Raw genomic sequence first — 13733 nt, 5'->3', positions numbered from 1 at the left:
GTCTAAAGTTGGATGCTGACACAACTGGCAGTGGGCTAGGGGCATTCCCAGGGCGGGGGGGGGGGGGGGCGGACCATAGTGGGCTTCCCTGGGCTTTTGACCCTAGAATGTCCCCGGTGCAGGAGTTGGACTTGCGCCACTCGAAAGGTGTAGTAGAGCTCTATGGAAGGCTTTGAGGAAACCAAGGGTTTCTCTGTTTTTGCTACCTCCCGGGATCGCCTGGAACCCCCGAGATTGGGCCATAAATCTCTCCCATTGAAATCAGTGGCACTTAAAGGAACCTAACTTTGGTGGAATTCTTAGCAGTAATTTCAGAGGGGCGTCACATTAGTCTACAGTAGAACAGCTAGATTCTGTTCAGAACAGCTACAATAGAACAGCATCCAGGATTTTCAAGGGATGGGTTTTTGAGACTGAAGTCTCCTTTTGTCAGCTTATGTCCCCAAAATCTTGGCACGATCATGGGGGTTCATTTCTGTATGCCTGTGCAGCTTTGCATGTGTTGCCAGAAATTAAAAGAGCAGCGTCAACGTACGAAGGTGCAAAAGCAACCCAGATGGTTTCCATGGGCTCCAATCACTACCTGTGCACCATGCATGTGAATGGGAAAAAGGGTTCCTTTATAACAAATGCAATACATTTGCTGTGCAGAATCCACCCATGGTTTACTTGCACCTCTGGATTTTGTGCACATTCTGAGATCGACTGGATACACTCCAACAAAAACCAGTCTGCCATTTCTCATCTGTCTGCATCTTCTTTTTCTGTGCAGCACAGCCGACTGTCCTTCTTTCCTCTCCTTTCCTTTTCCAGATTCTCTTTGCGCAGCAGAAACATATGATATAGCCTCTGGCGCAAGTAAACATTATGTGGTTTTGGGGGTTTTGGAAGGGAAACATTTCAGTTTCCATTCTGACATTTCCAGCCAGCTAACTGCAGACGCAGGCTAGCAGCAAAACATGGACTGAGGAATGTCTAGTGGTAGTGGGGTAGTGGTGGGGGCTTTGAGGGGCTCCATCTTTTCAGTTTGTCAGTTTTTTGTATTGTGAACTGCTTGGTACATTCTGTTCTCTTGAGGGACACAGCAAGCTGCCAGGGATGGAAAGGAGGCGTGGCTAAAATCATATATAGGAAACTTTTAATTGTTCTCAGCATCGCAAACCACGTCCCAACCTGGCACTGAGTCTTGGTGAAATCAGCCACCACTATCAACATTAGGAGCCACCAGAAAATGTTTGTGAACATATATATTGTAGGATATGTGTGTGAAAGAGAGAGGGATCTCTGGACCACTAGTTTTCTGCTGCTGGAAAAGTGGAGAGTACAGATGACACATATCGGAATGGTGGCTGTCAAGCAGGCCTTCATACCCTGTGACTTACATGTGATGCATTAGCTTGATACTGTGGCCTGCCATGTGTTTCACGATACTCCTGGTTTGGGGGCGGAGCTTAACTCAGCTGCTGAAGATTCACACTCAGCTAGTCAAAATTTGTTCAGGTTTAGAACTGTGTTTTTTTTAAAGTGAGGTTAAGACTGGGGCCATGGACTTCCAGCATATGTGTTGACCAATGGCCCATCAGTCCATTTTACTCAGCAAAAGGAACCTGAGCAACTGAGGTGACTCCCTGAGGTCTTAGCAATGCTTCTGGGACTGGTGGCCCTGGAGAAGATGTTGGTTGAGGCATATACCCATGCTTGCTTCCCAGACCTACACAACCATCAGCTGTGTTTGGGGTGGCAGCACACATCGATTCTGCTCGCTCCCATGTGTTTCCAGAAAAATACAAACCTTATTTTTCCCCACCCCAATTGTTTCCTCTTCACAGGTAGAACTTCCTGACAGAATGGTTCCTCAGTGGAACAGACTTTAGGAGTTGGTGCGCTCTCCTTCTTTGGAGGTTATTAAGCAGTGGCTAGATGGCCATCTGACAGCAATTTGACAGCATTTGTGAGCTTAGGCAGATCATGAGAGAAAGGGCAGAAAGGGATGGGTCAGCACTTGGCCCTTTTACATGCCCAGGATACTGCTGATCACCATTTTGGGCTCAAGAAGGAATTTTCCTCCCAGCCAGATTGGTCAGGGATCATGGAGGGGTGGTTTTTTTTGCCTTGTTCTGGACATGGAGCAGGGTCTTTGGAGGTGTGGGGGGAGAGGAAGTTGTGAATTTCCTGCATTGTATAGGGATTGGACTGGATGACCCCTGGGATCCCATCCAGCTCTACACTTTTGTGTTGTATTTTGAGGGGAATATGTCCCCAAAAGTTTTCTACCAACATTAACTCATGTGAAAGACATTCCCTGTCAGCCATATGCTAATTTGTATGTCCCTGGCTCTTAATCCTGGACTTAGAAGACAGAGGAACAGTGATGCCTAAGGCATACAAAAGGAAATGGAGATGTTCTATGCCACTGTCTATTTTGTGATGGACGATGGTGGTAGTCAATGGCAAGTAAAGCCATTTGATAGACCGACAGCTCCTGCTTTTGTTTTGTGTAAAAGACGGCTGGATGTGAATTTTTTAAAAAAATTAATAAGTTGTGGCCGTCAGAGCAGGCTGGCAACTGTCCACAAAGGCAGTTTATATTGAAAAGCCTAAACTTGATGTGTTCACACAGATCTGGCCACATTCCCTGTCACACTCTGGCACATTCTCCTCATGAATATACCTTTCTGGGTCTCGCTTACTCATTCCCCTCTTTCAGCCAAGACTTACTGTCCTCGTATGGGCGGAATCCTTCGCTCCACATCCTTCCAGTCAAGAGTCGGCATTGGGCTGGAGTCCTGACATGCCCTGATTTTATTTATCTGAAGGCTGTCTCAGAAGTAGCATTTTAATGCACAGGAGGGGGAGAGCTATCTCATACAGCTGTCCTTTCAGCGTACGAGCCTTTCCAGGGAAATGAAATGCCATTGCTGCTATCACTGTGCTGCTTCCCCCAGCGTTCGTTCGCCAGTATGTGCAGCTGCTCTGACTTACCCCTGGGGTAAAAAGTATGCCCCCGTTTCAGAGCTCTCTGATCCAGCTGCTGTAGCTTAGATACGTTGCTGGCCTTTCTTTCTTTCTTTCTTTCTTTTTTTTTGCAAGCCAGCAAGTTGCTAATAGTGCCTTGGTGTTACAATCGTCGCTGTGCGGTGTATCATCTTCTGTGGCTTTGGTTGACGGGGTTGCAAGGGAGGCTCTGAAATCAGCAGATACTTTCATTCCCCCCCCTCCTTTTCTCCCTGCTGCCTAAATCAAAACCAGCTTTTTTGGATTAGTCATAATTTATTTAAGAAAGGAGGAAGGGGGGGAGAGAAAAAGTAATTTTCCACTCTAATCCAGCCTGACAAAAGCACACATGCTGTGGGGGAAATAGCAATTCAGACCGGCTTGGCTGGAATAGCCATGAGCCAGAGAGGATGAATTCGGGGCGGGGGTGGCGGCAGCAGTGACAGACGCATTGGGAAAAGGTCGAAAAGGCTTCATGCCCCCAAACGCCCCCCTGTTATCTTTCACTCGCTTGCTCTGTTTTGTCTCTGTCCCACTCCCGTTAGTTTCGCTCCTAACATTCAGAAAAAAAAATAGTTTGGATTTATACTCTGCCTTTCTGTCCTGTAAGTAGTCTTAAAGCGGCTTACAAGCTCCCTTTCCCTTCCTTTTCCCACATCAGACACCTTGTGGGGTTGGTGGGACTGAGAAAGCTCTGAATGACTATAACTAGCCCAAGATCACCCAGCAGGCTTTGTGAGTAGGAATGGGGAAACAAACTTCACCAGATCAGAGTCCGTCGCTCATGTGAGGGAGTGGGGAATCAAACCCTGTTCTTCAGATAAGAGTCTTCCGCTCCTAACCACTGCATCACCTCTTAACCACTATGCCAGTTCAAACTATTTCATTATTTCTGATAAGCAGAAACAAAAGACTTTATTCATTGGAGCAGGAAGCTTGAATTGGTAGGTTAATCAACAAGAGATTCAGGTGATTAGTTGGTGAGACCCAGTTTTAATGGATGGGGTGGCAAAGCAGGCTTACCTCTTGAGGCTGTTTGGATTGTTGGCTGGATGTTAGTGGAGCAGGGAATGGGAAATAAAGATGATAAAATATGTATTCTAGCTTAGGAGGTGGAAGGTAGCTTTTGTTTATGAAGTTGTGAATGCTCTTAAGGGTGGACAGTAGGGTTGCTAACTCTGGTATGGGAAATTCCTGGAGCTTTGGGGTTGGTACCTGAGAAGGGTGGCATTTGAGAAAGGGAGCATGACAGAATTTCTTTGTATTTAATAATTAAAATATTTATACTTCATCTTTCCTTTGTGATGTAAGGTAGCTTACATTTTTTTAAAAAAATAATAATTATTATAAATCTCAAATAACCCTCTTTCACCCCCAAATGTCTCCACCCATGCCTAATCCTGGCAAATAAAATGATCTTGTAGCACTTCCTAAAAACTCAGAGAAATGGCAGCCACTCATCTCTTCAGAGTGGAAGCTATTATAGAAGAAGCACAGGCTCTGTTAGGTGCCAGGTGGGTTAACTTAAGGCAGTAGGTGGCAGTCTGAAGACCGTGGTTCTCTCTTCCCCATCTTATCCTCATATAAACTATTTGTTCTTACTGTTGGATAACAACAACCCTGTGAAGTATGTTAAACTGAGAGTGTGTGACTGCCTGGTCTTTTAGCTTTCCCCTACTAAAACGAATGTTATAAACCCAGTGGTGAAAATATTTGAAAAATAGGGTCATATGCAACATGCTGGATTGGACCATGAGGAGAGGGAAGTGGAGGGGGCCCAGCGTCTGGACATGGCCCACCCACCCTAGAGAGGGAGGGGAGGGGAGGAGGAGGGGTGGCATGCAAGGGAGGGGGAAGGGGTCCAGCGTCTGGACATGGCCCACCCACCCTAGAGAGGGGAGGGGAGGGGGAGGGGTGGCATGCAAAGGAGGGGGAGGGGGCCGGCGTCTGGACATGGCCCACCCACCCTAGCAGAGGGAGGGGAGGGGAAGGGGTGGCATGCAAGGGAGGGGAAAGGGGTGTCATTCAAGGGCGGGGAGGGAGGGGTGGGTTAACTTGATGGTAGAGTGGGAATTCGAACCTGATCCACCAGGGTTCTAATCTCATGTCACAAACACAGAAAGGCCTGGGACAAGGCAACTGATGTGTGTAAAACATACTGGCTCTTTTTTCTGTCTGTGCTTTCTTTTTCTTTTTTTTTTGGTGAGTTTTGAAAGATGCTTTGAGATCTTGGTATTAAAGGCTATCCAGAAAGGCAGGTAGTATATTATTTACAGCTCTTCTCGTAATACTCTCTCAGGTTTTCCTTAGATAGGCCTTAAATGGTTCAAGGCACGGATCTCCTATCAGTCCCCTGGAGAGCCTGCCCGACAGTCTAATGGTTCTTGAAAATTCCCCCCTTGCCCAATTGAGTCCTGCAAATCCCTTTATCAGACTTCTTTTTAAAAAACTTTCAGTGTGTGCATCTATAAATAAAATGGTTTTTTTGAATTTGACTGGCTAGACTTTATTTATACATTACTTCTTTCAATGTTTTCTCACAAATCAACATATACAGCAGTCCTGGATTGATAGTCATTCCTGGGGCTTTCTGGTCTTGAAAAACAGCAGAAAAGCAGGATAGAAGCATTCTAAAACAATATCTTGTTGAGGGTTGCGGTGGAAAGGATTTCTAATGGAGGATTCTCAGTGCCTCCATGACTGCATTCAAACATAGTTGTTTACTGTGCTAGAGATATGACAGTTCTCAAGTGTATTTTCCTTTCTGGAAAAAGCAGTGCAGTCACAAATGATTACTTATAGCATGATAATATCCAACCCTGTGCAGATGCAGCTGTAGTTCCAGGAATCTTTTGAAGAAGCTAGGACAAGAAACTGTTATAAATGTTTGATATCTGGACGAGGTGTGATTTTTCCCTCAGTTTTTCAAATTGAGTCTGTGAGTCTCATGGCCCTCCCTTGATGTTCCCACCGCCCCCAGAAGGGCGGTCCCACACTCTTTTGGAATCCCTACCCTGAATGGTCTGGGGCCTTCATATTTGTGGGGCTGCTTCTCCCAATACATTTCCCAAAGATCTTTATGTTCAGCAAATGGCAACTTACTGGTGGTCCCTGGCCTGAAAGCTGCCCAACTGTCCTTAACCCAGTCTTGGGGAACAACCTGTCAAGGGAAACCCAGGTCCTATTGGACTTAGGACAATTCCGCAGGGCCTGTAAGATGGATCTGTTATGGCAAGTTTATGGTAGGATACAGCACTCTGATTGCCCTCCCTTCTGTTTCTCCTTCACTGTCCTACAAGTTTTTTTTACCTGTGTTTTCCATAATATGTATGAATGTGGAGTGAATATGAAACTACGGGTGCCAGGACGTGATAAAATGTTTTATTGACTCATTGTATTTTATTGCGCCCATATGAGAAGAATGGCCTATAAAATGTAATGAATGAGCAAGCAATGAGTTTCGCAGATCCTAGTCTGACACCTTAACTGCTACCCCACACTGGCTCTCGATGGGATGACAGAATCCCAAATATCCCTTCACTAGTAGCAAAATAGCCTACCTAAAAACATCGCATTTTTGCTCCCTTGTGTGTCTTACAGGCTCATGATTCTGGGAGCTAGGATTGACTGTGGCTTGATGCCATGCATTTCTGATGTGTGAAGTGACTCTGCGGCTCAGCATTCAGACTCACAGTTCATTCCATTTTCTTCTGTCTAGTCCAGGAGGACCTCCCCAAAAAAACAAGCTAGGATTAAGTCAGGGTATATACATTCAGACATTATGCAAAATAATAGTTTAAGACTCAGTGTGGTTAGTAAACCAACACTGTAATCATGTGCATCTGAATCAGATTTTCAACTTCCTTCTCTGGGCAGTTTCTGAAGGTCTTAAAGAGCGGGACAATATGAACATCTCCCCTTATCAGACGAACCCATTACAGTCTCCCAACTTGGCATCTCCCTTCTGTGCCCTTTTCCCCGCAAATTCAGCGAGGTTATGATGGGCCGTGCCTGCTAGGTTGTGCCAACTCAACAACAAGGCACCAAATGGTAACATGTACCTTCTAGAAATCTATTTTCTGGGCTTCAGATGAAAGGCTAGTGAGTCATGTTCAGAGGACCATTTGCAAACAGAAACCACAACTAGTCAGTCTGAAAAGAATCAAAGAGGTCGACGTTGTAAAGCTATTGATGTTTGTACCTGGTGAGTCAGTCCTGTGGCCCAAAAGAGCTCCTTTGAACAAAGTGATATGAGGAAAATCAGTTATGCCGTGGGAATAAGTCTTTCCCTTTGTCCTTTCTTTGGAAAGTAAACTGAGGAAATGATTAACAGAAACAACACAGATAGGAAATCCCAGTTCATTTCAGTCAGGCTTGTGCAAGAGATCTTCCCTCTGGATTGTGCCTCACTTTAATTGGGAGGGAAGGAATAATATATAGATCCATTTAATGGCCCTCCCAGGGAAGACATTAGAAACCAGCAGAGCAGAGGTTGGAATCTAATTTAATATTAGTTCAAGTAATAACACAATGAGTTTCCAACAGGATGATTTTCTAGTGTCGATTTTTAAAAGAAGAAATTGTGCTGCGTTAGTGATATGTGGCTAAGTTTGGGTCCTCTTGCCATGGTTGGAGTCCTTCTTGGAGATTTCAGTTGCACTGATGTTTCAGGGTGAAGTGCTGAGGACCATTTTGTGGCAATTCAGACAATGATTGCATTCGGTTTCCTCTGTTTGTCTCCCTGCAGTGCCTCCTTTCATGTGGATTTCCCTGTACTTGGCACATGAAGACTCCACAACCAACAGATCATCATCTGAGGTCACTGTGGCATACAGAAGATGGTGGGACTTCTCAAGAAGCTACTTGGACCCTAACGGCACCATAAGAACAAAGAGAAGAGCCATGGGAATAGTTTGGCTGTGGGTGGCCTGCCTTCTTGGCCTGGCAACTTCTCTAGAAGGTAAAGGTGGCTTTGATACATTGCGTCGCAGAAATGTGATGGGGTTGTACTGTGTCAGGTGAAGAGATGTCTAACTTTTCTATAACTTTATTGATTGCTAGAGAACACTGATGGTCGATTGATTTATCTGTAGTTACATGGTGGTGGCTCAGAGGCTTTCAGTTAGATTATGATTCTTGATGGACCATCAATGGTGGGCAGCCAGCAGCTCTGACATGCTCCACAACTTGGAATGTTTAGGTTAGAGTTTTGAATGCAACCAGCCAAGGAAGTGGAAGTTCTTTTTTGTGGGAGATCTAATAAAGTTCTGCCTGTATACTAATTTGTTCTCCCTCATTCAACTCATGTGTTTATAAATAGATATTTCAAAAAAATAAAGTGACCTTGCAGTGCTTTCTCCAAAACTTCCCACTGTTCAAGGGAAGGAGGGTGTTTCGCTCAATGCAATACTAAACATTTATAAAGCAAGCCTGGAAGATATTTTAATTAGTTTAGATAATTATTTCTATTCCTTGTGGTTTATAAAGGGGAAAAAAGTTTTAATGTGTGTATTTGTGCTCAAAAAGTACAAGATGCCAAAAATCCCCCAAAAGTAATTTTAAAAAACTACTGTAATGTGGATTTTAAGGCAGTGGGAAAGGAAGCTTGTACAAGGATTTGCAGATCAAAATGTTTGTATCCTGCCTTACTAGTCTTTAAAGGTGTCAAACAGCAAAATAAAATAAAATAAAAAGGACAATTAAACCCCAAATCAATCAGTGTAAAATGTATTGTCGAAGGCTTTCATGGCCGGATTCAAATGGTTGTGGTGGGTTTTCTGGGCTGTGCGGCCGTGGTCTGGTAGATCGTGTTCCTAACGTTTTGCCTGCATCTGTGGCTGGCATCTTTACCTCTGAATGCACCTCTGAAGATGCCAGCCACTGATAGACCTCTGAAGGTGCCATCCACAGATGCAGGCGAAATGTTAGGAACAAGATCTACCAGACCACAGCCACACAGCCTGGAAAACCCACCACAACCAATTAGTGTAAAATTTCCTATTGAGTTCAATATGACCAGTCTCCCCATTCAGGTGGACATATAAACTTGCCAAAACAAGAACGATTTCAATGTTGAGCTTACTTTAGAGAAGAGCAATCAGAACCAGCTCAGAATTGACCCATATTTCCGATACTGTGTGGTTAAAGATTTAGTGACATTTCAAGAAAAAAAGAAAATGTCAGTGGAAACAAATGATGTTCTATGTATTGTCGAAGGCTTTCACGGCCGGAATCACTTGGGTGCTGTGTGGTTTCCGGGCTGTATGGCCGTGTTCTAGCAGCATTCTCTCCTGACGTTTCGCCTGCATCTGTGGCTGGCATCTTCAGAGGATCTTCAGAGGATCCTCTGAAGATGCCAGCCAAGTCTGGCTTATCAGGAAAGAAATCTTCTTCATCTGTCCTTCAACTCCTGAAACCACACAACACAAATATTCTTATCGGCTGCTTCAAAGTAATAGAGAGTGATTGTAGACTCTGTTGTTGGAAAGCTATGGCAGTTATATTTTTTAATTTATTGGTGATATGTGGTGCACTGTGTGAGAGAAAGGAAAGATGTTGACAGTTTTGTGTCTTTTATTGGCAATTGCTTGATAAAAAAGGTCACCGTTCAAGGTTCCCCCTGTGTGGCTTTATCCCCACCAGACTAATTGAATTTCATGTATTTATTTTTAATTAAAATGTTTGTGTCATGCCTTATTGGTCTCTCAAAGTGACTAACAGCAAGAAAACATGAAATGAACTGCAATATTTAAAAAAATCCATTGCAAATAAAATAAAATAAAACCAAATGACTCAATATGAAATTTGCTGTAGAGTCCCATGTGACCAACTTCTGCATTTAGACAGGGGTGTAACCTTGCCTAAACTAGAAAGCAATTGCTTTTGAGTTTCCTTGGGGAATGGCATTTCTTTCAGAAGGAACTGAAGCAGTTCAGAAAGAAGATGTCTGTGGCTTGGATCCTTTAATGAATCTCCACTGCTGGAAAGCATTTCTGTCGGTGAAATGAGGATTTCTTGCTTCTTCCATCCAATTGTGGACTCAAGGGAGCCCCCAAATGTTGCTCCTAAGCCAAAGGGGGCTCCTAATAGTAGCATGAGAAGAGAGCCAGAGTTAGAGTTGCCAGCCAAGTTGGGTCTGGAATTCTCCCAGAATTAAAACTGATCTCCAGACTATAGGAACCAGTTCTCCTGAAGGAAATGACAGTTTTTCAGGGCGGACTTAATGGCATCACATCCCTACCGAACCACCTCCCCTCCCCAAACTCTGCCCTTTTCAGATTTCTCCCCCAAATCTCCAGGAATTCAAAACCTGGAGCTGGCCATCCAAGGGCCTTTCCCCACTTACCTTAAGCCCCGCTCTCCTCAAATGCTTGCAGGGTCCCCTGACACTCCCCACAGCGAGTGACAGCACAACCCATGAATGCTGCTGTCAGCGCCCCTTGTAGGGGGGGCCTTGAGTCTTAGCGCGCCAAGGATACCCAGCTAGGAAGACAGTCTGCCCAGCGGCATAGAGAGAATCGTGGAGGAAGTGAGGGAAGCATATATGAGTCACAACATGGAGTAGAGATGGTCACGCATCATCCCTGTCCATGCTATGCTAGAAATCCCTCAAAGGGGATCCAAGAACAGCCCTTTTCAGTCATTACACATTTGGTACCCAAACCGCACTTCAGGATTGCGCCACCCACAATCCTTCCAATTTGTGCAGTCGCCATCCCGGGTGATTAGGGCAATGTCTCTGGGGTTTTTTTCGGATTCATTACAAGTGAATGCATGCTCTAAACGTATCTTGGTTTCAGATCACTGGCAAACATCTACAGACAAAATGGTGACCTCAGAATGATCTGGAGGATCATGGGTAACATGAGCTCCCCTGACGTGCAGTTTGAGCACCGACATTCTAATTCTAAAAAGGGCCTCTGAAGGTTCCCTTTGAGTTTCCAGACCTTTACGTTATACCCTCTGGGTTGCCATGGCAGCCCCTAACGTGAATATGGAAGACATGGGATGTGTTGCTTACACGGAGGCTAGGTTATGTCGAATCAGCAGGCTAGGGATAAGAGATGAGGAAGGAAGAGGGCAGGCGAAGCGTGATGGAATGTGAAATAACCCAAGTGTTGGGGAGGGAAGAGCAGAGGTGCTGTCAGCAGCCCTGTTGCCGGGCCATGGAAAATCCCTGCGGCCACATGTGCTCACTGACCTGGACCGTTTCATGAGGAATGCTCGTGTTTCTCTCACACATGAAAGCCTTTGGAAAGAACTGGATGAAAAGCAGGAATAAAATATGGGGAGAGTAGGAAGGACCTACAATGAAGAAGCAAGAACGGTGGTTGTGGGGGGAGAAAGCAAGAGGAAGGAGAGGATTAATGAGGAAGAAAAGAGTGTGTCTAGTTGGAGATGAGACGGAGGAAAGAAGATGTGTTGGAGAAAGAAATGGATAGGTGCCGTGTGTTGTGAAGAGGGCAGAGAGCTCCGGTCTATCAGAAAGCACCTCAGCTGAAGTGACACTTGTGAAAATTCAGGTTTATTGTAAAAGCTAATATTGGCAATCTCCAGGTGGGACCCAGAGTTCTCGTGAAATGGCAACTGGTCTCCAGACTACAGAGATCCGTTCCCCTGAGAGGAAATGGCTGCTCTGGAGCGGGGACTCTATGGCATTACAGATACCCCTTCCTCATTGCTTTTTTCCCCATCGCCGTTTTGATGTGTCACAGTTTGGCTTGAAAAATTAAATGGGAATTTGGGGGGAGTTTTGCAGAAGCCACAGATGACGTGCAGAGGCCAGCAGTTGACCCAGAAAAAGTTTAGAAACTCTGAAATGTTTAAAATAGATGTAGAGCATTGTATAATACCAACATATGTTATCTTTTAAAACCATGAGTACATTTTTAAAAAAGTTAAAATGAATGAAGAAAAAAAAATCAGACTTATACTCTGGCACAAAGGGATGATCAAATTTTTTAATGTAGATTTCCAGATTGCAGGGGGTGGGGGCCCCCTCACCCGCGTGATGCGGAAGGGATAACTGTAGACCCTGCTGACGTATTCCTGATCTCCAAAGCCCACCACTCCCAGATCTCTATCCCCAGATCTCCAGGAATTTCCCAACGTGGAAGCATGTAAAACCTCATATATCTTTTTAGTGGCTGTATGCTCATGGAAGGACCAGGCCCTCATTTTGTTACATTCATGGTGGAGGAAATTGGCCTGCACCAGTCACAGGGGCTGATTCCGCACAAGTCATTGCAAGCTTGGTTTGCAAAGGTTTTTCACACACTACCCCACCCCTTACACTCCCCTTTCTGTTGTACCTTGAAACAATTCCCGGCTTCCATTTTACGATTGTTCCTTTTTTTGGTGTTCTCCATGGATTCGATGCTCTAGTGCAGTGGTGGCGAACCTTTGGCACTCCAGATGTTATGGACTACAATTTCCATCATCCCCTGCCAGTATGGCCAATTGGCCATGCTGAAAGGGGCTGATGGGAATTGTAGTCCATAACATCTGGAGTGCCAAAGGTTCGCCACCACGGCTCTAGTGCTTCAAAGACTCGTGCTGTGATTCTCCATTGGCCATGCACTCGTGGCTTCAAAGATTCACCCCTAAAAAACACAAAAGAGAAGAAGTGACAAAAATAAACAGGCGAGATGACAGAGTGAGCTTAGAAACTAGTGCCTAGGAAAAAATCTGGGGACTGCAGAGAGGCACGGGAAATTACTTAAGACTGCGCAACAAGTGAAAATGTTTGAAAACATTTTCAGAAAAAGAATTGCTGAAATCTACGATGCATTTAAAACTTTTGAAGGTTGGAAATAAAATGATTTGGGCTAAGAACGTTGTGGAACTTCTGGGAGGAAATGGATTGTTTCCTGCCTTGAAACATTTTACAGTGTCTGCTTGGAAAGTACCAGAGTGGCTCAGGGAGACCCACGTTGAACTCCCCACTCTGTTATGACATGCCTGGTGACTTTGAGACAGTTCATCTGTTTTAATCCAAGGTCCTTGTGGGGACAAAAGGAAAAAGAAGAGAAGGACTTAGGTTGCTCTCCTTGGACAAAGGTGGGATAAAAATGTGCTAAATGTGTAGCCACATCCTCAAATTCTGGCTCTTGGGCAACATAGTTTTGATTTTACGTGGAAAATACAAGACAGAGAACCTTAATTTGGACCTCTTCTGAAGTTTGAAGCACCTGAGTGCTCCCCAGAAACACACTGGCTGATTATGCACAAAATGTCTACTGCAGGATGGGGGTGAATGTCCATTGCAGCAAGATTTCCTGTACAAACATATTTCCTTAAGCCCCGCTTTCACTTTCCATTCTTTCCGTGGCAAACAAGACCATTTGTAGCATGATTTTGATATTCTTCACCACCAGAGAAGGACAGATTTGCTAATGAGCACATCTTTGCCCCCGACCTCTCCCCTCCGTCCGCAGCCAGCCTGCCTAGCCTCACCCCTCTCGCTCTCTTGTACTGCTTAGCACATCTTCCCACCCCCCACCCCCAGTTGCCGACTCCTTCCTGCTTCTTGTCCTCATGGATTCTTTTTATTGCCTGTGACCTCTCCCCTCCTGTGTATCTTTAGATCTTTTTAAAAATTTAATTTCTCATATTGATACCGCAATATCTTGATGTAAAAATACTAACACTAATCGATCCCTTCAAACACCTGATTTGCCTGTTCATTGTCCCTATTCCTTCTCATTCATTCATTCATTCATTCATTCATTCATTCATTC

General features: G+C 44.8%; 1 protein-coding gene across 1 annotated transcript in view; it reads left to right on the top strand.

The window, feature by feature from the left end:
* LOC125436252 (ephrin type-B receptor 5) overlaps positions 1–13733 on the top strand; it is a 194830-nt gene that overhangs the window by 39955 nt on the left and 141142 nt on the right. The window contains exon 2 of the mRNA XM_048503107.1: positions 7742–7954. Coding sequence (XP_048359064.1) covers positions 7753–7954 — 202 coding nt within the window. The 5' untranslated portion in view covers positions 7742–7752. The remainder of the gene's footprint in view (positions 1–7741; positions 7955–13733) is intronic.

The sequence above is a fragment of the Sphaerodactylus townsendi genome, linkage group LG07 (assembly GCF_021028975.2).
Source record: "Sphaerodactylus townsendi isolate TG3544 linkage group LG07, MPM_Stown_v2.3, whole genome shotgun sequence".
Lineage (NCBI taxonomy): Eukaryota > Metazoa > Chordata > Lepidosauria > Squamata > Sphaerodactylidae > Sphaerodactylus > Sphaerodactylus townsendi.
The sequence above is the reverse complement of the archived record's forward strand: the minus strand, read 5'-3'. Positions and strand labels throughout refer to the sequence as shown.